The 27,695-nt window shown below is 56.9% G+C and overlaps 1 protein-coding gene across 1 annotated transcript in view; it reads right to left on the reverse strand.

Moving 5' to 3' along the window:
* Nucleotides 1-22,128: 22,128 nt before the first annotated feature.
* Cdh22 (cadherin 22) overlaps nucleotides 22,129-27,695 on the reverse strand; it is a 65,814-nt gene continuing 60,247 nt past the window's right edge. Inside the window, exons 10-11 of the mRNA XM_042694702.1 lie at nucleotides 27,227-27,478; nucleotides 22,129-22,679 (exon numbers count right to left, since the gene is read on the reverse strand). Coding sequence (XP_042550636.1) covers nucleotides 22,129-22,679; nucleotides 27,227-27,478 — 803 coding nt within the window. The remainder of the gene's footprint in view (nucleotides 22,680-27,226; nucleotides 27,479-27,695) is intronic.

A 27,695-nucleotide genomic window follows, 5' to 3' on the forward strand; every position in this document is an offset into this window, starting at 1 on the left:
GGACAATAGCTTGAACCCAAATGGCCAGAAAGCAAGAATGGTCAATGTGCACAGATGCTTGGATGAGGGCAACGCGATGTGTGTGAACAATGGCAGTCAGTGACAGCAGAAAGGAAGGCAGCGCATGCGTGCTACACCGGGACTGCACGCGGAGCGCGGCTCGCACCAAGGTGGTGCTTGGCTTGTGTGCCTCCCCTGCTGGGAACTGTGCAGGGCCAAGGGAGCTGGAGGAGGGGAGACGGGAACGACTCACAGTGGGGACAGACAGTGGGTACAGGGGGTACAGGATGTCCTGTGGGGGCGATGAGAAATGTTCTGAAATCGGCTCTCGGGGATGACTGTGAAACTGTCACATGGTAAAACCACTGAATCATACACTTGGAAAAGATGGGTTTCCGTTATGTGGATTAGATCATGAAGCTGTTACTTTGAAAAGGGCCCAGTGCGGTGGTACACTCTTGGAATCCCAGTCCTCGGGAGGCTGAGACAGGAGGATTGAGAGTTGGAGGCCAACATGGGCGACATAACAAGATTCTGTCGTCTCTCTCTCTCTCACACACACACACACACACACACACACACAAACACACACACACACACACACACGGGTGAAAAAAATACTGTGTTGTTGGCTTTTTTTTCTTTTAAATTGGGGACAGTTCAGGGACAGATAACTCCCTGTGAAGTCACAGGAGAGGCTGTGAATGACTAAAGCTGGCTTACAGGCTGATCATTTATTTATTTTTGCCAGTCCTGGTCTTGAACTCAGGGCCTGGGCGCGGTTCTTGAGCTTCTTTTGCTCAAAGCTAGCACTTTACCACGGGAGCCCCAGCGCCACTGCTGGCCTTTTCTGTGTCTGTGGTACTGAGGAGTTGAAGTCAAGGCTTGATGCATGCTAGGCAAGCGCTCTACCGCTGAGCCACGTTCCCAGCCCTGGCTTGCAGGTTTAGAAGGGCGCAGACTAGCTATACCGCTTCCGCAGGCAAGGCTTCTGCCGATCCCCAGCTTCTCGCCCTGCCCTCCTCAGAGCGGCCTGGATCTCCTGGGCTGCCTTGTCTTTGTAGACTTTGGTTCCTGCCTGGACCCCTCCCCTTCTCCACCAGGTTCAATTCAACTCCATCAATGTAGGCTGAACTGGCCAGGGAGGGGCCGGAGCCAGGCACTCAGCGGTGCAGAGAGACAAGGCAGATGGGATCTGAGCTGCAGTTGGCTTCCAGACAGTGTGGGGGCAGCTGGAGAGATCCCCTGCCCCCTGAGCTGGGCCAAGGGGGCTGCAGAGGGAGCGTACACACACACACACACACACACACACACACTCACTGGTCATCTCTGCCCTGCCCTTGCACAGCCATTGGCTTGTGATCCCTCTGCCCCACCCTCCACCCCCCTGCCAAGAAGGACATGGGCTTTGTGCTGTTCACTGCTGGGTCCCCAACAGCCAGCACAGTGGCAGACTCCTGCAGACACTCGATACTTATCGAATGCATGGATTTACCTGTCTGTCTCTTCCGCTTAACTGAGTTATTTAAAGTCAGAGGTCTGGTGGAGTCATTGCTCTTTCCCCAAGGCCAAGCCCAGAGCTGGGATCCACCACACGCTGCTTAATATTTAAAGAAAGAAAGGAAGAGAGCATGTCTCCCTTCACCTGTGATGCAGTCCTGAAGGGCAGGACTGTTGGCTTTGGCCTGGCAGACGCGGACGCGCGGGTTTGTTGAACCCTGTGAGAGTCTCTTCTGGATGGGGCTTTGGTGAGGCCTACTTTGCCAGATAAGCCAGAGCAGCAATCAGGCTGATTACAACTGTTTTATTTTTTGTTTGTTTATTTGTTTTGCTTTTTGTGCTGGTACTGTCCCTTAGCTTTATAGCTCAAGGCTGGTGCACTACCCCTTGAGCTATACCTCTACTTCCAGCTTTCTGCTGGTGAGTTGGAGATAAGAATCTGGTGGATTTTCCTGCCAGGACTGGCTTTACCACAGTCCTCAGATCTCAGCCTCTTGAGTTGCTGGGATTACAGGCGTGAGCCACCAGTCAGTGCCTGGCTTTGTACAACTGGTTTTAAAACAGGCAAAAAGAGGGGATGCCCAGGGTCTTCGGATGCTGTCCTCACAGGCTGTGCTGTGTGGACAGATCAGCCCTGGAGGGGGGCGCTGAGGAACACCAGGAACATCAGGGAACATTTTCCAGGGTCAACCCTCCTCCCTGATCATCACCTCTTAGACCCCGCCCTCCTCTGGCAACTGGCAGGCCACTCCACCAATGAGGTGTGGGGGCAGCTGGTGCTGGTGGTGGGTTGGGACAGATGGTGGGAGACAAGGAAACCCCATGTTCGCCTCCATCTGTTACATTTAATTGACTTCCTGCAGAAAGGGAAAAACAACATAGCCCAGTTGCAAGGATGAAATTGCTAATTAAAAGGCCCTCTGATTAGATAGACAAATATTTACCAATTACATCTGACCCTGTCTGTCCCTCTTAAGTCTGAAAACCTCCCCATCAGCAACATGGCCACAGCACACCCAGCTGGTGGCTCTTCCACCAATCGCTCTCCTGGGGCTCAGACTGTCTGCGGGTGAGACCGGGTAGGAGAGGGGGGTAAATAGTCATTCAACAAACACTCATAGAACTGACTGCACCGGTGAGGTCAGGCCGGCGGCTGGGCCCCAGGAAGGCAGCGAAAGATTCCCATGGCCAGTGCTTCTGGCTGTAGGACTGGCGACAGTGGGCTCTGCTTGCCAGCTTGGGCTCGCTGGTGCCACAGGAAGGAGGCAATATCCCCCCCCCCCGCCCCTCGGATGAGGCTCCCACTGGAGGAGTGACAGCTGAGGAGGCTCCATTTGAAGGGGCCGCGCAACTAGAGAACCCAGTTTTACTTGGGTGCCCACTGCTCATTCTCTCCTGCTTCCTGGGCCTGTGTCTCACCCGTGAAGCAGGAGGACAATGGATCAGATCACCCCAGCACCCAGCCCCCCTTCTCTCAGTTTTCCCCATTAAGCCTGAGCTAGGGTGGGCCAAACACTGGGCTAAGGCTGTGCATGCAGCATCTCATTTAACTCCCTCGGGCTCACCCCAGGCAGGCTCCGAGCCTCCACCCTGCCCATTTCCAGGTGAGGAAACCGAGGTGGTGAACAGGACAGGGCATTGTCCAAGTTCCCGCAGCATGCAACTGATGGAATGGGATCTGAAGTCCAGGCCTGGCTGACCTTGAACTTTGAGAAGCCAGCCTGTCACCTTTGTCCTTCTGCCAGGCAGCGGGCAGAGGGTCTGGGACAGCCCTCTCGCCCTGCGGCCTCCGCACGGGAGAGCGCCTCCCCTCCCTGCCCCCCTCCTGGCCTCATACCATGAAGCCTTCTCCTCTAGAGGGATATATATTATCTAAATTTGATAAGACAACTTAATTTCACTCTGTGTCTGTTACCGGCGATAAAACCAGGAGACTTTTATGACCCAGCGTCCTCAGCAAGATTGTCAGGAACTTATTATACAAGGTCTAACTGGATTTCTCTCTGCAGATGGCTGGGAGCCACGGGCTGGAACGTAATTCGGCAACACATTTGGGGGGATAAATGCAAAATGCCTGTTCCAGAGACTTAGATAAGGCAGCAGGCCTCTGAGCTCCCCCGAGAAGCCCATCTCCCAGTCTTGGGCCCTGAAGGGTGATTTGGGCATGATCTGCCCTGTTGAAAGAGGATGGGAAGGCAGGCTCTCCTGCCCTCCCTCCCCCTTTCCCACCCCTTGATCCCTTGCACCCTGGGGAAGGGGCGGGGAGGCGCCTGAGATTTGAGCTTCAGCAAAGCAATTCCTGGAGAGTGAGATGCAGGGAAGGAAAAGGAGGGGAGGGACTGAAGGCTGAGGGTGTGTGTGTGTGTGCGTGTGTGTGCGTGTGCGTGTGCGTGTGTGTGTGCGTGTGTGTGTGTGTGTGTGCGTGTGCGTGTGTGCGTGCGTGCGTGCGTGTGTGTGTGTGCGTGTGCGTGTGTGTGTGTGTGTGCGTGTGCGTGTGCGTGTGTGTGTGTGTGCGTGTGTGTGTGTGTGTTGAAAGGGGGGACAAAAGGAGAGGGGGCTGGGTGGGTCCCCCGCCCCCATCCTTGCCCCCAGACTCGTTCCTTACTCCCCTGCAGAGGACCCTCAGGCCCCAGTTCCCAGCTGGACCCATCCCAGGTCATGGGGTTCATAGCCAGATTCAGACTACTCTTATATTTGGGCTCACGATTTTTATTTATTTTTATTTGTTCTGTCTGTCTTGGGGCTTGAACTCTGGGCCTGGGCACTGTCCCTCAGCTCTTTAGCTCAAGGTGAGAGCTCTACCACTTGAGCCGCAGTACAGTTTCTGGCTTTCTGGTGGTTGACTGGAGATTAGAATCTCATGGACTTTCCTGCCTGGCCTGGGTTTGAACCGCCATCCTCAGATCTCAGCCTCCTGAGTAGCTAGGATGACAGGCCTAAACCACCGGTACCCCGCCTTGGTCTCACAGATTTTGAGGTCCATGGCCAGGGTATCTCAGAATTTGAGAGCTTGTGTCCAATTCTGATATCTTCCCTTCGGTTTACAGAAAGACTGGAGGGGGGGTACATCTCAGTTTTGACACCCCTAAATACAGACCTGCTGAATCCCCAATACAGAGGACCTGTAGAGGCCCACATTCAGAATCCATCCTGAGGCAGACAGTCACCCCCCCCCCCCAGCCTAAGCAGCCACAGAACAGACAAACCAGACAGCTATTGGATTGGGGACTCCCCCCCCAGTCTTGGCTATCAGCTGAAGCAGAGGGGTCACCCCAGATCCAGCACCCTGGTGAGCAGGAGCGGGCTGGCTCTCACCCTGCGGCAGGGGAACTTGCTGGCCGGGGAAGTCTGGGGTCTGCTGGATCCTTGCCCACCGCCTTGTGACTCTGTGCCAGGCACTGACCGCAGCCCAGCGTCGGTCGGGCCAACTTCCAGGTGTGCGCACGTCGGCCAGCCGCAGCGTCTGACGGACTGTCGGACCATCGGCCGGTCTGCCATGGACTGAAATGACATCACTCGGCTCACAGCTGCTGTGTTGTCCATCACCCGGCTTCCGAACCTTCCGGGAAGGTTCTTCGTCTGTCTTTCCAGCGCTCTCTTGTTCGCCCTTCCTTTAGACCCCGCCCCAGCTGGGTTGCCAGGGTTTGGGGAAGGGGATGGGCCCACCGAGCATCTCGCGCCTGGTGTGTTTGTGGAACACAGATCGTCATGAAACTCTTACCACAACCTGTCAAGCTAGAGGTTTCTTTTTTCTTTTCTTTTCTTTTTGGTTGTTGTTGTGCCAATCCTGGGACTTGAACTCAGGGCCTGGGTGCTGTCTCTGAGGTTTTTACTCAAGGCTGCTGCTTCAGCTACATTTCCACTTCTGGCTTTTTGGTAGTTCGTTGGAGACAAGGGTCTCAGAGACTTTCCTGCCCAGGCTGGCTTTGAACCACAATCTTCAGACCTCATCCTCTTGAGTAGCTGGGATTATAGGCGTGAACCACCAGTGCCGGGCTTCAAGCTAGAGGTTTTAAAATCCCATTCCACAGATGAGAAATCAAGGCTCAGAGAAGCTCAGAGGAAGGGGAGAGTTGCTTCCTGCCATCTCTCCCCCCACCATTCGGAGCGCGGCCTGGGTGTGTCATCTGGACTTGGGGCTCTGTGGGGTCAGTGCCTGGGGGTGTTGCTGCTGAACCCAAGCTTATGTTACCCTTGCACTGGCAAAACGGATTGTTCCCAGCAGACAGGAGGACGGGGGTTGGGGTGGGAGTGGGGGACACCCCAGTGAGATGAAGGACGCCCACAGTGGCAGGGCCGGACCCCCGGGTTGGGAGACAGGAAGCAGGCCTTTGCCAGGAGACAGTGATACATGGGCTTGGGGCCAGCCACTGGACCTCCGCTCCTGTATGTGGGGGGACAGTGGGGTTGGAGCCAGCAGGGGGACCGCCCCCCCCCCGCCGTGGGTGAAGGCCAGGACGCCTGCAAGGGTTCTAGAATACGAACAACAGAGCTGAGCAGGTGTCCGCTGTCTCCTTGTCCTCACAGGATGCGGACGGGGCCTGAACCAGAGTCTGGGGTGCCCTGGGGAGACATGTGTTCGAATTAGGCTCTACTATTTCCTTGCTGTGTGGCCTTGAGCAAATCATTCAGCCTCTCTGAGCTTCAGTTCTTTATCAGCCAGTGTGGAGATGCTGACTGTCGGGGTTGTAGGGTACATGGGAGGTTACCATGCTGTTACCCCAACACGAACACCCTGAAAATCACCCCCGAAAGTGGGATGGAGGCCAAGAGAAAAAAAAAATCCTCCAAATTCCCCAGCGGAGAGTGAGTTTACCTTTAAAAGGAGAAACAACTCCCAGGATCCTCAAAGGATTTTCCCTCTTGGCTCTATTAAAAAAATCTAACATCTTCATTTCCATCCCCCCTTTTAAGCTAATTTGTGGAAAATTAAAACGGGGAACTCACGGAGGCAGGCATTTTAATTGGATCGTGTTTGGCATCCTCCATAGGGTTCCCTGATTAGCTGCTAGGTCCTCCCTGCCCTGCCTAGGCCTGATCCGCCCCGACTTCCCCCTGCCCGTCAGGGCCCGGGACTGCGCCTCAGCTCAAGGCCCAGCCACTCCCGGTGCAGCCCCAGGGCCGTGCGGCGCCCTGCAGGCCGGTGGGCTGGTGGTGCCAGGTGCCTGTTCCCTGTTCCTGGCTCCTCATCCGGAAACAGAGGTGGCCTGAATGATCGGACCCAGCACCTCTGAAGGTGCTCACTGCTCAGTACTTCTTTCATTCTTTCCTTTTTTCTTTTTGTCCATTCTGGGACTTGAACTCAGGGCCTGGGCGCTGTCCCTGAGCTCTTTTGCTCAAGGCTAGTGCTCCTCTACCACTTTGAGCCACAGCGCCACTTCCAGTTTTGTGGTGGTTCATTGGAGGTAAGAGTCTCGTAGACTTTCCTGCCTGGGCTGGCTTTGAACTGTGATCCTTAGATCTCAGCCTCCGGAGTAGCGAGGATGATAGGCCTGAGCCGCCCGTGCCTGGCTCAATACTTCTTTCCTATCCACCTCTGAGGAGAGGCTCAGCTGCTGCCATGGTGGGGGGGGGGGTCCTCCCTCCTGCCAGCCACACTCTGGTTAAAGCCTTTTATTGTTTTGTTCCGGTACTGGGGCTTGAACTCAGGGTCATGTGGCTTTTTTTGCTCAAAGCTGGTGCTCTACCACTTGAGCCACACCTCCACTACTTCCCTCTTTTTGGTGGTTCATTGGAGATAAGAGTCTGATGGGCTTTTCTTGCCCTGGCTGGCTGGGAATTGGAATCCTCAGATCTCAGCCTCCTGAGTAGCTCAGGTTACAGGTATGAGCCAGTGCTGGGTTCTGGTTAGAAGCCTTTTACAACCATCACCCCAACAACCACCCCACCCCCATGGCCAGAGCAAGGCTTCCTGCCGGCTCACTGCTGTCAGCTGTTCCCCACTGGGCCTTGGTTTTATCCTCATTAACAAGCCAGGGAGACTATTAGCATCTTCCTAAATTCTGGATGAAGACATGGAAGACGCTCAGAGAGGGTAAGTAACTTGCCCAAGGCCACACAGCTAGTTTTAGTAGCAATCTAAATTAGAATTCAGGCCTTGTGGCTCTCAAAGCACCTTCAACTCGGCATCAGTTCCTTGGCTCAGGGTGAAAGCATGTTTTCTCTTGCCTGCATCCCAAGGCTCAGATGATAAATAGATCCTGCACAATCTACCCTGGGCCAGACTAGTTCAGGGCTGGCAGATGAGGGATGGAACAGGTCGGGGGTGGGGGGGGGCAGGCTTCACCCCAGCCACCCTGCCTGCCTCCACCTCCCAGCCTCACCCAGGCAGGGTGGGGGCTCCGGTCTCTACCCTGCAGGGAGCCTGCAATCAGCACTAATCAGCCACAGCTAATTATCCCGCCCAAGGGGAGGGAACAGCTGCGGCTCCAAACTTGTTGTTCCAGCCCTGTGGCTTGGCGCGGAGGGACGCTGCTCCCTGACTTCCCAGCCCTCAGAGCACCAGGCCCCCAAAGCCAGGCCCTGGCATTGCTCCTCAGCCTTGCTGCCTGATGTAACCCCCAGGCTGGGGTGGGGAGGGGTGTGTGTGGCTGGGTTGGGTGATTCATTTAGCTGGTCACAGATACCTGTCATCTTTCTCATCTGTCCATGGGGATGGATTAAAGAAGATCGCGCATCCCTCTAGTAGAATGGCTGTTACGCGGTTTCCATGGTGATGGGAGGCGTTCCCCACGGATAGTAGGTGCTCAACTAATGGAAGCTGCTGGTTAGAGTGTGCTCGCGGGCTTACACTACCTTGTTGGATTCCAGGCCCATTTGAGGAAGGAGGCATTAGGGCAGAGGGGAAACTGAAGTTCGGAGAAGAGAAACTCCTGCGTCCGCGTGCTGGCTCTGGATTCACTTCAAACACCCCTGCTCTTTGCTGGGGACCGAGCTCACTCCAAGTTCATTGCCAAACCGGCGAGACTTGGCGGTTGTCCTCCTGGGGTGTGTGCCTTCTTTCGACGGCCCTCAGGCTTGAACTCAAGGCCTTGTGCTTACTAGATTGGTGCTGTATTACTCGAGCCACGCTTCTGGTGGTTGTTTTCTTTTTTGGTCGGTCGTGGGGCTTGAACTCAGGGCTTGGGCGCTATCCCTGTCCTCTTCAGCTCAGGGGGAGCGCTCTACTGCTTGAGCCACAGCACCACTTCCGGTTTTCTAGTGGTTTATTGGAGATGAGTCTCATGGACTTTCCTGCCTGGGTTGGCTTTGATGGTGATCCTCAGATCTCAGCCTCCTGAGTAGCTAGGATGACAGGCGTGAGCCACCAGCACCGGGCTTCTGTTTTTCTTTTGTTTGGTTTGGTTTGGTTTGGTAAGGTGTTTTGGTTTTTCTTTTTGAGATAGGGTCTTACAGACTCTTTTGCTCAGGCTGGCCTCAAGCTTCAGTCCTTCAGATCTCTGCCTCCTGAGTAGCTGGGATTACAGGTATGAGACACCATCCCCTGGATATTGGCAAGAGTTTCACCCCTGGGAATCCCCACCCTCCTGCCCCCCCTCCCCATCTCCCCCCGAAGTCCTCACCCTCACCCTCTTGTGGCAGCTGGGGAAGTAATAAAGGGACCCCAAATGAACAGGACTCTGAAGTTCGGGTGCTTAACGATCCTTTTCTCATAAACATCCCCTGTATATTTCTTTCATAATGACACTGAAAGCGAGCGCAGTATCTAATTTAATTTCTTTGCAAAAATAAATAGCTAAAGTGGCCCTAGGTACTGGCATAAGTACTTCAGCAGAACGGGCTGGGCTTGCTCCTGGGCAGGCCTGACCACCGGCCGCAGCACACACTTAATAAGCACATAGTTATTGGGCCTCTCCCAACCCCCCCTCCCCCAAGAGACGGTGTTCTGCTGACTCAGCCAGAAGGAAGGAGAGAAAGTGGTTGGGGCCACAGTGGTCGTGCGGGGAGGAAGGGAGGGAGCAGAGGGAAACTGTGCGGGGTAATTAATTATCTGCCTTTGAACATCCATAACATTTTATTAAACAAATATGCAAATGCCTCCTTACTGGCTGCCTCGGCCCGATGCGCTTCCGGAATGAAGCGGCCCCGGGCTGCAGCTCTGTGTATAAAGTGAGCCAGGCCTGGGCCAGCCTCTCCTCTCTCCCTCGCCTTGCTGTCTATGAGGTTCTCCGGGTTCCAGCAAGCCCAGCATTATTCCAAGGCCGGTGGATTGCATCTCAGTGTCCGGTCCCTCTTCCCTGCTGCTGGACTCAGTATCAGGCATGGTCCACTTGTCTGGCCGCTGGCTGCTTCTTTGGCCTCATTTCCTGTCTTTCTCCCTCTTGCCCAGTATGCCTCCAGTATACTGGCCTCCAATTGAGCTCATGGCACCGCAGGGCCTTTGCACCAGCTGCTGTCTAGACTGCTGTGTTCTCCTGGCCAGTGTTTTCTTCCCATCCAAATGGCAGGTCAGTGTTACTGGCCCCAACCACTGTTACTCGTGCCCTTCTGCCTTCACAGTCCCTCGATCTTCTGTGTTTTCATCAAACCTATAACTCTGATCATTTTCTTTTTAACAGTTTTTCAAGTGTTCTCTTCTTCTAGAATGTAACGTGCCAGACAGAACAGCCTTGTGTTCTTTACTGCTGTCTTATGGGGCCCGGACGTTATGTGGAGGAAGGAACGAAGGAAGGGCCTTCTCTTCTTGGTCTCAGCTGTCATCTTTTTTTGTTTGTATGTTTGTTTTTGTGCTGCTTCTAGGAATTGAACTCCAGGCCTGGGTGCTGTCCTTTTGCTTTTCTGCTCCAAGCTGGCATTTTACTACTTGAGTCACACTGCCACCTCTGGCTTTTTGCTGGTAAATTGGAAATAAGAACCTCACTCCCTTTTCTGTTTGGGCGCTGGCTTCTGAATGGCGATCCTCAGACCTCAGGCTCTCCAGGAGCTGGGATTACAGGCGTGAGCCACCGGCGCCCGGCCTACCCTGTCTTATTCTGCATCCTAGGCAGGATGACCTTTTCAAGTCATGGACCCTACTCTGGAACATCTCGCATGGCTGGGAGCTCCCTCTTCTTCTGCTTCTCCTCCACCAGGCCTCTCCTTCCTCTGCCTAGGCTGTTCTGGGCTCTGCCTCTGGCTTCCCTCCCCCTTCCTGATGGAGGCCTGTGGGAGGCCAGGGATGGCTTCACACTCATGTACACCGTTAGTTCACAGCCCACTGGCTGCAGCAGACACTGCGGGACAGGCCCAGGGGAGGTGGTGTCCGGGATTTCAGGATGAGCTGGGCCTAGCAACCAGAGTGATGGGCGGCCATGGCTGGGAGAGCCGGTTATGCAAAGGCCCTGGGTTCCTCTGAGCCCTGTGCTAGCTTGGCGAAGGGGAGGCAGCTGCCAGGGGGCTGAAGGCCTCCCGTGGAGAGGCCCCTGTGTGAAGGGTGAGTTCCACGGGGCCCCTGGGCCCCCAACTCCCACCTACAGACTCTGTGAGAGACTAGAGGTTTGCTGTTCTGGTTGTTAAGTTCGGGACTCATTTGTTACCCGGCGGCGCGTCGCTCAATCCTGACTGAGGGATCCCGCAGAGGCCCTTGCCTTCTGTGCATCCGCCTCTGTGTCTGTGGGGCTGCTGTGAGGGGGTTCAGTGAGTGAGGATGTGAAGTACTTAGCCCAGCACCCAGCATACAGTTGGCGCTGAGTAAATGTGGCTGGTCTTGTGCTGCCAGCACCCAGGAGGTTGGAGCTGACCTGAGCGTGGTAGGGGTTGTTACGGTTCACGGCTCTCTTGGCCCAAAGTTCCGCCTCCTGCCAGGCCATTCGGAACCCTAAGCAGCAGGCGCCGCGGCACTGGCCACGGTTTAGCCCACGCTCCTCATTCTCTTCTTGCCACATTCGTGTGAGGCAGGGCTGTTGCATACATGCAGGGGTCTGGGTTCAGAGAGGTTGTTACTTGTCCAAAGTCACACAGCCAGAACAAGATTAAGCTATGACTTGAGTTCAGGGGCATGTGGCTTGGGGTTCAACCCCCCCCCCACATACATAAGCCCATGACCTCTGCCTGCTTGTCTGCCTTCTGCTCCTTCACCCCATTCTCAGATGAGAGGGCAGAGACTGAGGACAGCCCAGCTTAACCTGGAAGGCTGGGGGGGGAGGCGGGGGGGGGAGGGGGGCGTCCACCCAGCCATGATGCTGCTCCCTCCGTGGCTAGCTTGAATAGAGAGGGCGGGAGCAGCAGCTGGAGCCAGCCGGGAGAGCTGCCCATTAGCCCTCATTAGCAGCCCGTCTGGAAAAGAGCTTGGACCGAAATGAAGATACAGCCAGTGGTCCCAGCTGGGTCGTGGAAGAGTGACAGCTGCACCGTTTCCAGAGCCTGAGCTCAACACGCCCAGCCAGGCGCGGCCCCACCTGGACCCTGCGTCAGGGGAAGGGGCGGATGGAAGGCTGCAGGGGGAAGGGGAGCTGGGCGGAGCCGGGAGGGGCTGGGCCGGCCAGGGGCCTGTTCCACAGCTGATCTATAGCTGATCGGAGAGTGGAGAGGCTGGTCTGTGTGTGTGTGTGTGTGTGTGTGTGTGTGTGTGTGTGTGTGTGTGTGTGTGTGTGCAAGTTCAAGTCCAAATCTCCTGTTTTCTAGAGCATGCCCGTGCCCGGACCACACTGGGCTGAAGTGAGCGCCCTTGGCCAACGCGGAGGACCTGGCCTTTTCTTCTCAAGGGAGAAAGCTTTGTGAGACCTGGGGGAGGGTCAGACAGAAGAGGGCAGCCTGGGAGGGCGTGGGGAAGGGCTCTGGGGCCTGGGAGGGCGCGGGGAGGGGCTCTGGGGCCAGTGCCCAATCGCAGGCTCAGAGCTACTGCCCACTTCCCAACTTTGAGGCCCCCTTTACCCTCCTAGGCCCAGACAGAGGTCAGCAGTCTCCAGTGGGCCAGCCTTTGTGTCACCAATAAAGTTTTATTGATACATAGCCACACCCATCCATTATGGATAGTCTGCGATTGTGCGCACTCACACACGTGGATGAGGAAGAGTGGATCCTAGCTACTTGGCCCTTGGTAATGGAAGTTATGTAGTGGGAAAAGTTTGTAGACTTCCATCCTAGAAATGTAAGAATCCCTCTCTTTAGATCTCCGAATTCTAGAATCTCTAGGTGCAAAGCAAATATTTGAAAACAACAAAAAAAATAACCCACCACATTCTGTCCAACCAGGCACAGAGAGGGGAAGGCACTTACCCAAGAATACACAGCAAGAGCCGGGCGTTGGTGGCTCACGCCTGTAATCCTAGCTACTCAGGAGGCTGAGATCTGAGGTTGGAGGTTCAAAGCCAGCCCGGGCAGGAGAGAGTGTGAGACTCCTATCTCCAATAAACCACCACAAAACCGGAAGTGGCGCTTAGCTCAAGTGGTAGAGCACTCGCCTTGAGCTGAAGAGCTGAGGGACAGCACCCAGGCCCAGAGTTCAAGCCCCATGACCGACAAAAAAAAAAAAAAAAGAATACACAGCAAGAGAATCCTTGGTTCCTGATACAGGAATGGCACAGGTTTACCCCAGGCAGCCCGGAGCTGGGATCCCAGGGCTTGTACCCCCAAAGGCTGCATGTCTGACAATTCCACATTCCCACACTCCAGGCTCATGGCAAATTCCTGGGGAAGCCGCTCCTCCAGCCCCGCTGTCTTCTGTGTAGAGGATGGGGTGGGGTCCTCCCGGGTGTGTTTTGTCACAGGTCTTCCTTGGGGCAGTTTCTTCGAGCCAGGCACCAGTGTGTTACCTTCGTGCGTTAATTTGGGTCACCAACACCATTCCATGCTACATCTTTCCCATTCTGCTTTCAAAATAAAATTAGGCCTAAAAAGCAGGCTGCTCGCAGAAGAGAAACACCAAGTACAGAGCAGTCCAAGGGCCGCGTGGCAAAAGCAGAAATCATAAATGAGTTATTGGACAAGTGATCGATTCCTTTCTGGCTCCAGAGCCGAGGCTCCCGGGGTGTGATTAGAGGCACGGGGGACTCGGTGCGGTGGGTGTGGCATCAGTGCGGGGCTGACTGAGCTATCCCGCACCCAGGTTGAGTCTGGGCCGTCAGCTCTGCCTGCAGGGAGTTTGCAGAGAGCAGTGTGGACGGCCACAGTGTGGCCAGCCGTGGCGCAGGCCACCAGCTCCCTGGCTGTCAGACAGCTGCTGATGTGTTGACAGGTGGAATGCGTTTTCCCTCTAGCACCTGGGAACCCTCTAGAGAAATTGTATTGGGGTGGACGCTGGAAAGGGGGGTGAAGAGCGAGGCTCTGCTGCTTTTTTTTTGCCAGTCCTGGGGCTTGAACTCAGGGCCTGGGCACTGTCCCTGAGCCTCTCTGTGCTCAAGGCTAGCAACTCTACCACTTGAGCCACAGCACCACTTCTGGCTTTTCCTGTGTAGCTGGTACGGAGGAATCGAACCCAGAGCCTCATGCCTGCTAGGCAAGCACTCACCACTGAGCTACCTTCCAGCCTCCGCCTGCTTTTGCTCCCTCCATCCCTCCTTTACTGCAAAGAAGAGAGGCGCTGAAGGCCCATGCAGGGCCCTTGTCTCTCAGGGCTGTGATGTGCTGTGTCCTTGGGCCTGGAGTCCCGTGTCCGGACAGCACAGAGGTGCGGGACCTGTGTTCCAAAGTGTGTGGGGCGTTGGGGCCAGCACGCGGCCCCCGCCAGCACGGAGGCCATGGAGACGCATCGGCCAGGCACCAGGGACATCCCGGTGACGACAGGACAGAGCAATGCTCCCTGTCCGCTCTAAGAGCATCACTCATTCTTCCATGGCGACTGTGTCTCCGGAGCGCCATCCCACGCCAGGCACGCGCTGGTGAGCATGCAGACACAAAGGACAGCGTCTCTGTGCCAGGACGTGAGTCAGGAGGCCGAGCCGGGTTTGGGGCGTGGCCGTGATGGGCGCTTGTGGGTGACTGCTGGGAGCTGGGTGCCAGGCATGGACGGCGGTCACCACGTTGCCACTGGCGATTTCCACCGATGATGGCCTCCATGGGCCCCTGGGTGCGGTGACGCACCCCACGCCCTCGGGGCGGGCGCTGCTGGTGTCCCCAAGGCTCCTGATGCTGGCTGCTGGCAGTCCTCTGGGGCCATCGGCCAGGGCCACCTTCACTCCCACCAGAAATCCTCGTTTGCCCTCCACGCGGGGCCTCCCGTGCCCCACCCACTTGAAGCTCTGGCGCTTGGACCTGCAGTGATCGTGTGGCCCATGCCAGGATGCGGGGTGGGGGCCCCAGAGTCATCCCCCCTCTCCCCCCCACACACCGGGGGCAGGGCAGGCCCCTCCTCCGATGTCAATTGACCCCCTTCCCCAGGGGCTTCTCTCTGAAGCGAGGCTGTCACCGAAAGCCCCTCTTTCTTGTAATTACTGAGAATTACTTATGAAGCGCGCGGGCGAGCGTGCGCGGATCGATCGCCACCCCGCGCGGCCCAGGAATCGTTCCAAGTAGATTAACCTAACTTTCTTTTTTGCCTTTTGGGAAGTTGGACTTGGGGTGCTTTAAGGAAGATTAATCAGTTCTTGAGGAACCCAGTCAGCCCTCCTACCTCTCCTCCCTCTCTTTGGACTAGCCAAGGGGGCCGGTGTCATGGCCCTTGGTGCCCCCCCAACTTCCCCACGGTCAGCAGGCCCCTCTGGCCACCATGGGGTTACCTGGCGGCTGGTGGACCCCCCCCCCCCCCCCCCCCGAGCTGGATGGGATTCCAGAGGGGGCTGGGGCACCACAGGCAAATCTCTCCATCCCAGCCCCGGTTTCTGCAGCTGTGGGAAATGAGGATCTGACCGCCCATTTCCTACGAGGCAGAGGTTTTCTTTCAGTGAGATGAAGCACGTGAATGATGCAGACGCCAACCCTATTCAGCGCCTCTCCCAGCTCCCAGGTGCAGCCGAGCCTCTGCCTCCCTCCCAGGAAGCTGGGGACGCTGCCTGCCGACATCATGCCAGAGGCAGCAGCCGCCCTGCTTGGGGAGGCCGAGAGGAAGAAGGGGAAAGGCTGTGCAGGGGTTCAGGCCGGGGGGGGGGGGGGTCAGCATCTGCCTGACTCAAGCCATTCATCTTGGAGTGGAAAGAAGGCAGGTTCTGAGTTCAAATCTCAACTCCCAGCCGTTCCTGGCTGTGCGGCCCTGGGCAGGTTCTCTTCCCATCTCTGAGCTTTGAGTCTTTCTCTTTCATTTTTCAAATGAGGCGAGAGTAGTTCCGACCTCACAAGATCACCGCCACTGACCAAGGTGGCGTGTATGTGGCGTGTTTAAGACAAGGCAGTATGTCAGGCACCAGTGACTCACGCCTATAATCCTAGCTACTTGGGGCTGAGATCTGGAGGATCACAGCTTGAAGCTAGCCTGGGCAGAAAAGTTTATGAGACTCTGTCGCCAAAATAACCAGCAATAAACGGGGCTGGTGGCATGGCTCAAGAGGTAGAGCATCGGCGCCGCAAGCTTAAGGTCCTGAGTTCAAATCCTAGTATGAGAAGAAAAATACCAAGAAGATATCACAGGGTTTCAGGTCGGGTAGGGGGGCTCCAGGCAGGGCCTCTCTGATGGCCCGCTGCGTGGGGGGAGGGGGAGGGGGGAGGAAGGGGGGAGGGGGGAGAGTGGGGCTGTGCCCTTGCTCCTCCCCATCTTTGCGCCCAGGTGGGCACAGCAGGCCTCTGGGGTCTGGGAACACAGCCGGTGCTGCAGGCCTGCCGCATTTCCCCTCTGCTGCTTCTCTCCCCTTCCAGGAAAAAAAGTTAGAAGTCGAATGGGTCCCGAGGTGGAATATTTTCCAAATGTCAGTGCAATCTGTGGCACATTACGGCTAAATGCAATGGTCTCCGCGCCGGCTCTGAATGTCAGCGCACCGGCATGATGGAGCGACGCCCGGCGGGCGGCAGGTGGGGCCTTCCCGCCCCCCTCCCTCCAGGGAAACCAGCAGGCCCGGCTGGCTGCGTGGGCAGGGACCGTGGTCCTGGAGGGGACAGGCCGGGCCTCTGTGGGGGCCTGGTGTGCATGTGTGTGCATACGCTAGCATCTCAGAGCCTGCGAGACACACACACACACACACACACACACACACACACACACACACGTAGCTCCTCATGGCTGTGCGTCTGGGTGCACAGCACCCCAGAGAGCTCACTCAGCACAGTGGGGCATGGTAGGTGTTATAGTGTGTGTGTGTGCCACTATGTGGCTGTGAGTTCCCGCACCCCGGAAAGGTGTGCACACATTTGCACTACCCAGCTGTGAGAGTGCGACCTGTGTAATACACATGCCACCTTCCACACCATGCCTTTAATACCTGCGGCCCACACCCGGTCTGTGTGTGTCATTGCTAGTGCATGTGTGTGTGTGTGTGCATGTGTATGTGTGCGCGCATGCTTGCACACATTTCAGTGTTGATGAATCCTTTTTCTCCAAAAAGGCGGGAGGGGAGACAGGCTTTGTCACAATGCCCTGTGTAAGGGCAGGGGGGGAAGGGACGAGGGGGGGAGGGAATGGGGGGAGGGAGGGGCGAGGGGGGTGGTGATAGTTCCGTGGCTCCCTGCTCTGCGGGGCCTGTGATTGTCTGGGCAGGATGGAGATTGAATTCTCTCCAATGACGAGCGAGAGCAGCGCTGTGAGTCACGGGTGTGGGGCGTGAACGTTGCATTCTGCCTACCACAAGGGTACTCAACGCTCTGTGCGTGCAGACACTCCGTGGCTGTGTCCCCGGGGCGCAAACCCCGTGGTACGTGCTGCCGCTGTGTGTGCTGTGTCTTTGTATGCCGGGAGCACGTGTGTACATGTGACCGTGAGAACACACCGGTGTGTCTGTCCCCAGGCTCTGCTTGGGCCTCGATGAACGTGTTAGCACACATCCAAGTGTCTGAGGAGTGTGTGTGTGTGTGTGTTGAGTTGCAGCCCATGTCTCCATGTTGGGGACCCCCTGGGACATGCCACCACGCTGTAGGTATTCATGGGAGAGTCTGCATGGGACAGGTCTCCGGTTTTCTCTGAGTGGCCTCTCTGTGTGGATTTCAGCAGGAGTGAATCGGGGCCGTTGAGAGAAGAGGAAGGGAAATGCTCCCTGCCTCCACCCCTGCACACCCACGGCCTACAGAGGACTTAGCCCCAAGCGGTGGAGCAGTGGAACCATAGCTGGAGCTGAGCCTGGCGTGGCACTGTTTGCCCCTAACATCCATGCTTTGAGGCCCAGCCCAGCCCAGACGCACACTTCAGAAACAGAGTCGCTGCAGATGTGAGCAGCCGAGGTGAGGTGGGCCTATAGCCTGGGGGTGGGGGTGGGGGGGGAGGGGTGGGGGTGGGGGGGAGGGGAGAGGGGGGAGGGGAGGGGATCACTAACCCACAGCGACCCTGTTCTTCTAGGACAGAGACACTGGGGTCCAGACACAGGCCTGTGTGGAGGGAGAAGAGGCAGAGAGGCCCAGGGAGAAGCTGTCTGTCTGCAAGGCCAGAAGACCAGCCTGGCGCAGGCTGCCCCTCTGCCCTCACACCTCGGGCTTCCTGTCTGGACAGGCCTCCTCTGCCCTGTGAGCCAACCTGGCATATGACGTTGGGATAATACAGCAGCGTCCGCAGGTGAATCTAGGCAAGGTGAAATGTTAAAGCTCTGCTGACCAGCTCCCGCCTTCACAGGAGGGGGTGTGACTCTGAGCACAGCAGCTGGGCAAGGGGAGGAGCTCCCAGCAACCCCCTCCCTGCCCTTCTCCCAGCCCCTCCCTTCACCTTCACCCCCCCCACGACCCCCCCCAGACTCCTGGCAAGGCGGGCTCCATCATCTTTTCCCTCCCCATTTGTCTCCCTGTGGCTTTGTGTCCTGCATACAGCAGGTGCCTACTGACCACTGGGGTGAGGAATGCCAGGCTTCTGGGTTTGCCCTTCCCCAACATTCTCACAGCTGTCATCTAGTTAACCCATGCTCTTTGCAGGAAAGGGGACGCCCCCAAACCCCCCCTCACGCACCCCCACGCGAGTGCTGGCTTTAGCTTCATTTTCCAAAGGGGATCCGATTCCTCCCGAAGATTCTCCAGTAATAAGAGATCAGGAGGGAGTCCAAGGGCTGCCCTTTTAGTTGCCCCCAATTTAGAGCTGGGGAAACTGAGGTTCAGGAGCTCCTCCCCCTCTTCCTGACCCAGGGGCTCCATCTGATCCTCGCACCTGGAGATCTCCCGAGGTCTCTGTGCTAGGCCGTGTCTGGAGTGACCCGTTTTCCAGGGTTCCCCTTCCCTCTCTGCGTTCCAGGGCTGAGTTTCCAAGTGATTGCTCCGGCAGGCCTCTCAAACTCACACTGGCCTCGCCTGACCCACAGCTCGGGCCTCTCCTGGGGTCTCCAGCTCCTGACAAGCTCCACTGCCCACATCACTCAACCCGGAAACCCTTGACCTCCGTTTCCACCACCGCTCCATCCCATCAACCGCCAACACTGGCCAACATGCCTTCAAAGCAGTTCTCATATCCACAGCCTCAGGATCCTTCTCTACCTCGTCTACCAGCAGGAGCTGGATGTTGGTGCTAGGAGCACAAGACCCAAATCACAGCTGGAAGCGGATCAATCTTCTCATGGAAACCAAGTGTGGAGATGAGAAGGCTGGAGTTTTCCATCTCCAAGGGGGTTGAAAAGACCCAAGTCTCCTGTTTCCTGTCTGGCTGTTCCTTAGGCGATCACTGCTAGTCTTCCTGGACCAAGTTGGCGGTTTAAACTCCAGACATCTCAGCTGCATTCATCCAGCAAGAAAAAAAGGATAAAAGGAAAGGGAAAGAGAGAGAGAGACAGACAGAGAGACAGAGAGTCAGAGACAGAGAGACAGAGAGACAGAGACAGAGATAGAGAGACAGAGAGAGAGACAGAGACAGACAGAGAGACAGACAGATGTATATACACACACACACACAGAGGCATGGATCTTTCCCAGCTGGTCTTGAACTGTGATCCTCCAGATCTCATAGCTGTGAGTCACTGGCATCTGTCTCCCTTAGACTTTTGTTCCAGGTGTTTCCTGGCCCGAGACACCCTTTCCTCTGAGAGGCCCTTGCCACCAGAGGAACCGCACAGCTGTGTAGCAACTGGGGGGTGAGGCGGGCACACCTCTCAGACACCCAAGGCTCTCTGCACAGTGCTCTGGTGGGTCCCCTCAGGTCTCACGCTGGGATTTCTGTCTCTGGGTCTTTCATGCTGTACCTTCCCGATTATAGCACCCCACCCCCACGCACGCCCAGCGTGGAGAGGGTTAAACCGGCCTTGGAGCTGGGCTCTGGAGCCGTGGAACCCTCTTGACAATAAAGCTAATGAGTCCCTCCTTGGCGTTTTTCTCTTGCACAATAACATTTAATCATCATTTGCAGATGAGAAGTTTACGGCAGATGTAATTCTGCCGGGGTGGCGGTTTCTGCGCGTGGGCACGGTTCCTGCTGTCCCCGGCACACCTGACGATGTGGGGCCGGGACAGGCTGGACTGCGGGGGGGGGGGGGGTAATGCAGCCACGTGCCAGGGATCTGAGTTGGTTTGTGCATGCTTGTGTGTGTGTGTGTGTGTCAGGGGAGAGGGCTGGGCTAGGGAGGCACGTGCCTGCTCGTGGGCATGCTTGGCTTTCGCTTTAGACACGTGGCGTGGCGGTGGGTGGCCTGAGGGCGGGTGGGTGAGCACAGGTGGTGTGAGCGCAGAGCCCCACCCAGCGGGGAGGTGGAGGCCCACGGGCCTCCCGCTGTCCTTGTTGGAGGCTGCCTCTCTGCCTCTCTGTGGAGGTGCTGGGAGACACATGTTCGTGCCCACTTATGGACATCTTGCACTTGACTTTGTGACTGTCCTCCTGGGGCTGTGCATGCTGGCTTGCGCATGCATGCATACAGATGTGTGCATGGCCGCACACGTGTCTGCAATCGTGCGCATGGCACGGGTGTCCTAGGCGGGCACGCTCCTGCACCCGTGTGCGGGCACTGGAGTGTAAGGCCTCTCGCTTCAGACCAAAGGCTGACAGGGTTACATTTTCCAAATGCTCAGCGACCAGTGACAGCGCTGGCCTGAGCACGTTTGCCGGCAGGAGGTGAGCGCGCGGCTGCTGATTCGTGACCCGGGGGCGGGCAGCAGTGACGCCTGGCTGACGGGTGCAGGCGCCCGGCCGCCCCCTCTCACAGCGGCTCCAGCTCCCCCAGGCTGCCCAGGAGGCGGGAAGCTGCTTCTCCACCCTGGGCTGCTCCACGCTGGCTTCCCACCCCCCTGCGGTGTGGCCACAGCCACGTGTGGACACGTGCATGCACGGTGGAACCCATCAGAGCACAGAAGTATGCTTGCACTGTGCGGGCTGCCACCTTGCTCCCCAAATCAGCTGTCTGTTTGGAGTGTCTCCCCTTCCTCCTGCCGCCTCAGTCTCCTGTGCATCCCTGCTCCCTGGAATTCCGCAGAGAATCCTAGCCAAGGCTTGGGGGGGGGGGGGGCGGGCCGGTGCATGGTCCCAGACTCTTGCAGGCTTTGTGTTCCTTGAGCTGGGAGCTTGCCATCTACAGGGCTAATGAAGAGTACATGCTCAAAACTACACAGGAGAGGTTAAGAGTTAGGCACAGGGGACAGTATTTTCCAGGAGTTTTATCTGGATTCCTGTCGATTAGGTGGTATTTAACAAAGAGCCTGGAATTCAGCAGGCGCCACTGAAGTGTATAAGTGGCTGTCCCTGCCATCATTGCCATCACTGCTATCCTCATTCATATGCCTGGGCCCAGGACTCTGCTATTTGTCCATGAGTCCCTGCGAAGGCCCTGGATCCATGCGTGCGTGTGCGCGCGCGCGTACCCGCACCAGTACTGGGGCTCATGCTCTCACTTGACTTTTTCGCCCCAGGCTGGTGTTCCTACCACTTGGGAGTTTCTGGCGGTTAAGTGGAGATAAGAGTCTGGCAGGCTTTCTTACCTGGGCTGGCTTTGAACTTCAATCCTCCGACCTCCACCTGCTGAGTGGCCAAGGTTAGAGGCGTGAGCCACGGGCGCCCAGTTCCTCTTTTCATCTAAGATAATGGCAGCGGTCCTTCTGGAGCCAGGGTCCTCGGAGATGCAGGGGGCAGGGAGAGGCGCTCTGGGCTGGGGAGGGGCAGCCCGGACCTCGCGGGCTTTCCAGTAACGACAGAGGCGAGCGTAGTAACAAAGGCTAACATTTATTGAACACCTACCGTGGGCCAGGCGCGGCCCCGGCCGCTGGACACCTACGAACCCTTCTCCTCCTCACCATTCTTCGAGGTAGGTTCTGTTTATTAACCTCATCTGACAGACGAGGACACGGAGGCGCAGCGCCGCGGGGTGAGCGCGCAGGCCGGGCCCTGGCTGCCCGGAGGTCCTGGGCCAGGCCCCCCCCCCCCCCCCCCGGCCTCGGGGCGGGGCTCCCCGCCTCCCGTCCGCCCGCAGCCGGCACACAGTAGGCGCTTAGTAAATGAACAGCCCTTCCTTCCTCTGATCAGGTGTTGCGGGGCGGGAGGGGGTGGAGGGGGGCACTGGGCAGCGTCCTCCCTCCCTCCACCTGCTCGGGGGGGGCCCCCCAGGGCCGCCCGCGTCGCCCCCTCCGGTGATGACGGGAGTCCTCGCTCTGCGCCGCGGCCCCGGGCCAGTCCCCTGCCGTCGGGCCCCGGGGCGCTGGCGGAGGGGGCGGCGGAGGCCCCCGGGGCGGGCGCGGCGGGCGGCGCTAGGAGGCGGCCGCCTCGGCGTCGGCGCGGAGGTGGCCGGCGTAGAGCGCCGCCAGGGCCCCGAACCGCGGGCCCCAGCCGCGGAGATAGGCGAAGTCCTGCTCGGAGGCGGAGGAGCCGCTGCGCGGCGAGCTGTGCAGCGAGCTGAGCGAGGCGGCGGGCGAGCCCGCGCCCTCCAGCGCGTAGGTCTGGAAGGCGTCGTAGGGCGGCACGGCGGGGTCCGCGTCCGCCAGCGCCACCTTGCGGCCGATGAAGTCCCTGAACGCCGCGAAGTCCGGCTCGGGGCGCGGCGGGCCCTGCGGCAGCGCCAGGCGCGCGGAGGGCGGCCCGCCCGGCGCCGGGCCCCGCGGGGGGCTCCCCGCCGCGCCGCCCTGCGGCTCCCCGAAGTCGTACAGGCTCCGCAGCGCCGACATGTCGTAGGCCTCCGTGTCCTGCTCGCCGCCGCCCTCGTCGTTGTACTTGATGACGTTGTCCCGCATGTCCTCGTCCTCCTCGGCGCTCAGGTGGCTCTTGTGGTGGCGCCGGAGGGTGAGGATCAGCAGCACCAGCACTGCGCGGGGACGCGGGGCGCGGGGACGCGGGGCACGGGGGGACACGGGGGGCAGGGGACACGGGGGACAGGGGACACGGGGGACAGGACACAAGGGCGCGGGGACACGGGAGACACGAGGACAGGGAACACGGAGCATGGGGACACAGGATGGGGGACAGAGGACACAGACATACCGGGAGCAGGGACACAGGACAGGGGACATGGGGAACATGGGGACATGAGGGTATGGGACACAGGCACATGGGACACAGGGTCACAGGGGACACGGGGCATGAGACATGGGAACACAGGACACGGGGGACACGGGGCATGGCGTGGGTGAGGGCTCTGCTCACCAGCACCCCAGTGTAGCCCTCCCCTCCCCTCCCAGTGCACAACAGCCTAGAGAAATTCTGCTCAAAACTATCTGTGTGAGCATGTGTACATGTGTATGCGTATGTGCAGTGTACGTGTGTGCATGTATGTGAGAGCGTGTGTGTGTGTGTGTGTGTGTGTGTGTGTGTGTGTGTGTGTGTGTGTGTGTGAAGTAGGGCTTGGATTCAGGGCTTCAAACTCTTGCTTGGCTTTTTTGCTCAAGGCTGGTCCTCTACCACTGGAGCCCCGCTCCACTTCTAGCTTTTTGTTTGCTATTTGGAGATGAGAGTCTCATGGGTTTTGCTGTCCAGCCTGGCTTCAAGCTGTGATCCTCAGATCTCGGCCTCCTGAGTAGCTAGGATTATGAGTGTGAGCCATTCATAATCCTAGTGGCCGGGTTCAAATCATCTTACTGTCAGAACTGAACCTGTCTCTGGAGGTATGCAAATTGAAGTTAGGTCACCACTGGGGTTTGGGGTGGTATAGAGAAAGTGCAAAGGGTTTGTGGGTGTTGGGGGCTGAAGTCAACCTTTGAGGGCCGTGCCTTGAACTCATGGGGAGATGCACTGTGCCAGGACCCGAGGTGCTGGGGTGGGAAGGCTGCAGCTTGAAAGGCAGACGGAGCTGCAGGAGTGAGGGGTGTCCTCAGCTCTGCCCCGTTACCCTTGCCCTTTCTATCTACACCGGAAGTCCCCGGCTCCTGCTCAGGTCTCAGATCGAGACCAATAGGAACAGGCACAGATGCTCACCCCTGTAATCCTAGCAACACAGGAGGCTAAGATCTGAGAACCACAGTTCCAAACCAGTCTGGGCAGGAAAGTCCATGAGACTGTTATCGCCAATAAACTTCCAGAAAGCCAGAAGTGGGGCTGTGGTTTAAAGTGCTAGATCACTAGTCTGGAGCACAAAAGCTCGGGGTCAGTGCCCAGGCTCCAAGTTCAAGCCACAGGACCATCACACATACACACAAAACTCCATAAAACCTACAAAAGCTCCCCTGTAAACCCCAGGCCCTTCCATGTCTCCTCCTACCCCAGAACACACAGTGCCAGGTCTGGCTACCCAGGGCTTGACTTCACCTCCAAGATCCCCTGGGAAGGGTGTCCCCTTCCTGTCACACTACACAGGAAAGTAGTAGTGGCCCTGGGCCGGCTGCAGCCACCCCTGGGAACTCCTTAGAAACACACCTGCTCGGGTGGGCCCTAGACATGCTGGTGAGGTTGGCAGTTTGCTTTTCTAAGGCCTCTGGGTAATGAAGAAGGCAGCTCAAGTGGGGAGTCCTGGATCTGCCTTAGACCACATCCTGCTAAGGTAACATGGCTGTCTCCCTTGCTGCCAAAGTACCTTCTTGGACCTGGAAAACGTGTGCCTAGCTTGGTGCCTGGTGTGTAATAAGCTAGGGAAATATGCTTGAGTAAGTGAATGAACGAAACTTGGATGAATGAGTGAATGACTAAAATCTGGGATGAATCAGTGAATAAATGAAAATGTGGGTGAATAGGCGGCTATGTGAAGTGAATGAATGAATGAATGAATGAATGATATCTCTTTTCTCCATATCTCCTCTTCCCCCTCGCACGACCTTACTGTTGGCTTGTTCTTAGTCTTTCCAGTACTGGAGATTGAACCCAGGCCCTTTGTCATTGCTAGTCAACTGCTCTACCACTTGTGTCACACCCCAGCCTTTCTGTTTTTATTTTGTTTTGGTGACAGAGTTGGCTAGTTTTGTCCAGGCTGGCCTTGAACTCCAGATCCTCCTGACTAGTGGGGATTACAGGTGTCTGCCACCACACTTGGCTGCAAGGGCATCTAAGCAGGCTTTTCACCTCTCAGGCTTAGAGTCAGACATTCTGGGCTTCAGACCTGGTTCTTCATGCATGCTCCCTGTCTTGGGGCCTCTTCTAGTCTGCTGGCTTGAAGTTCCGTCTAGAAGTTGACAAATACATCTCGGCCGGACCATTCCCTGAAGCCTGGACAGATGGGAATTCCATTGCCCATCCCGTGTCATCTGGCTGACCAAGAGAATCTCAAGTTTGATGTACCCAGAGGTGAGATCAGTCTTTCCTCCTTTTCTCACCGTTAGTCTCCCCCCAGGGCAGTGACAGCAACCCCAACTCCTCCGTTACTCAGAGATTTCAAGTCTTTTTGCTCACTGATGAATACATGTGCCTTCAATAGTCCAGCACATAGGATGATATACATAAGCAAATGCTGGCAGGTGGAAAATGGATGGATGGATGGGCAGATGGATGGATGGACAGTTGTCTGCTGGGTACTATGTCAGGGATCAGACTCTTCTTGCTGGTCCGAATAGTTCCAGCCAGAACAGTAGCCAGTGCCAGCTGCTAGGACCATGGAGCCTGGTACTGGCTCACGACCTCACAAAGTAGCTTAAGACAGGGAGAGGGGTGGGGGCTGGGGCCAGGCCTGGAGGGAGGGCACGAGGGGAGGGAGGCATCGGGAGGGGTGTGGGCAAGATGGAGAGGCAGTTTTGGGAGCCGGAGGCCCAGAGCTGTGGAAGGGGATGCCCGCGAGAGCAGATGGCGGGGACCGCGGGCGGCGGGCGGCAGCTGCGCCAGCCCCATCAGCGATTCCGCCCGTCACCTTTAGAGTACTGATGTGCACTTTCTTCGTTTGTGGGCAATTAGGCAGAAATTTGTTTGCACTGCCTCAGAAAATGAAACCGCCATAAAGTGCACCCTCTGGAAAAAAAAAAAAAAAGGTTCCAGAGCCCTGAGCCTAAGAGAAGGGAGGCTGGGCTCCCAGCTCGGTGGAGGGCACAAGCCTCCTTAGAGGCCGCGCCAGTGAGGGCAGGAGGCAGCTGCTGTCTCCCAGGGGACTGAGCTGAGCTGGTGCCCATAATGGAAACATCCCAGGGCCCCCAGCAGCAGGATGGGAATCTCATTAGCACTTGGGTGGCAAGGGCTGGGAAGGGAGCATCCCATTTAGATCATTCGGGACACAGCAGGGCTCCAATAACTGCTGGTGGTATCAGGTAGCCATTCAGATGTTGCCCTGTCTAAATTCCTAGCAGGGGGCAGAGGTAGAGGAAGAGGAGCACAAGGTGACGAGATCGAAGTTCAAGTCAAAAGACAAGCTCTGTCCCCACATAACCATTTCACTTCTCTGAGCTTAAGTCTCCTCTTCTAAAGAATGGGATGGTAGCCGGATGCCAGTGGTTCATGCCTGTAAGTCTAGCTACACAGGAGACTGAAATCTGAAGATTACAGTTCGAAACCAGCCCAGGCAGGAAAATCTGTGAAACTCTTATTATCTTCAGTATAGTGCTAATCTTGAGCACAAAAGCTCAGGGACAGCTGGACACCAGTGGCTCATGCCTGTAATCCTAGCTACTAGTTGAGATCTGAGGATCACAGTTCAAAGCCAGCCCAGGCAGGAAAGTCTGTAAGACTCTTATTTCTAATTAACCACCAGAAAACCAGAAGTGATGCTGTGGCTCAAGTGGTAGAGCACTAGCCTTGAGCTGAAGAGTGTAGGGCAGCACCTAAGCCCAGAGTTCAAGCCCCACAACTAACAACAACAACAAAAAGCTCAAAGATAGTGCCCAGGCCTTGAGTTCAGGCCCTAGGACCCCTCCTACCCAAAAAACAAAACAAGATGATATTCTTGGATCATGTAGTTGTACATTTTCCTGAAGGAGAATAAAATGGGGCTAAAGGCAGAGAGAATTTTTACAATACATGTGTGGCTTTGTGTGTACACTGCTACTAGGGTTTGAACTCAGGGCCAAGGAGCTCTCTCTTATCTTCATTCGCTCAGGACTGGTGTGCTACCACTTAGCCACACAGCTCTACTTCTGGCTTCTTTTTTTCCTGGTTTATTGGAGATGAGTCACATGGACTTTGCTGCCTGAGCTGGCTTCAATCAGCCAGAATCACAGGAGTGAACCACTGATGCCTTATATGCATGGCTTTTAAATCCTAGGGAAGAGTTTGGGCTGTGTAGAGTTGGGCAGCAGGTATGGAATGTCAGGGGGAGGCCAGGGACAGGTGGTTCGTGGCTCTGTATTTGGGAGATTTCCCACAGGAGCTGTGGGTTAGGGCTTGGAGCTGGTTGTGTATGTGTGTGTGTGTGTGTGTGTGTGTGTGTGTGTGTTGGGGAAAACTGAGGCTAGCTGATCCTAGGATGAGGGGCACTCAGGAGCGGTGGGTTGCTTTCAGGGGACTCACCAACCAGGATGAGGACACAGACCAAGAGAGCGATGAGGGCTCCGGGGCTGAGGGAGGCTGCCATGACGAAGGCCGTGGTGTTACAGGACTGGATGGTGCCAGAGCCGTCACAGCCGCAGATGCGGATGGTGAGCGTGCCCGTACTGCTCAGCGTGGGCGGCCCGCTGTCCACCACGAGGATGGGCAGGAAGAAGACGTCCTGCTCCTGCCGGTTGAAGCCCACATGCTGTGTGTGCACCGCGGCCGTGTTGTCTGTTTCAGGAGAAGCAGGTGGCAGTGACTCAGGTCAGCCCCCTTTCATCCCAGCCCCCTCCTGCTCCAACCTGGAGCTTTATCTTTCATGTCCCAACGGATGCCTCTTAACTGACTGAACTGGGGCTGTTCCCTCATGTCCCCTAATTCTGCCCTCGGCTGCCCACTGTGTGTTCCAGTCACATAGCCTCCAGTTTTGTCCTCTGCTACCCTGGGC

Source organism: Dipodomys spectabilis, unplaced genomic scaffold (assembly GCF_019054845.1).
Source record: "Dipodomys spectabilis isolate Male_0828 unplaced genomic scaffold, ASM1905484v1 ptg000175l, whole genome shotgun sequence".
NCBI classification, from domain to species: domain Eukaryota; kingdom Metazoa; phylum Chordata; class Mammalia; order Rodentia; family Heteromyidae; genus Dipodomys; species Dipodomys spectabilis.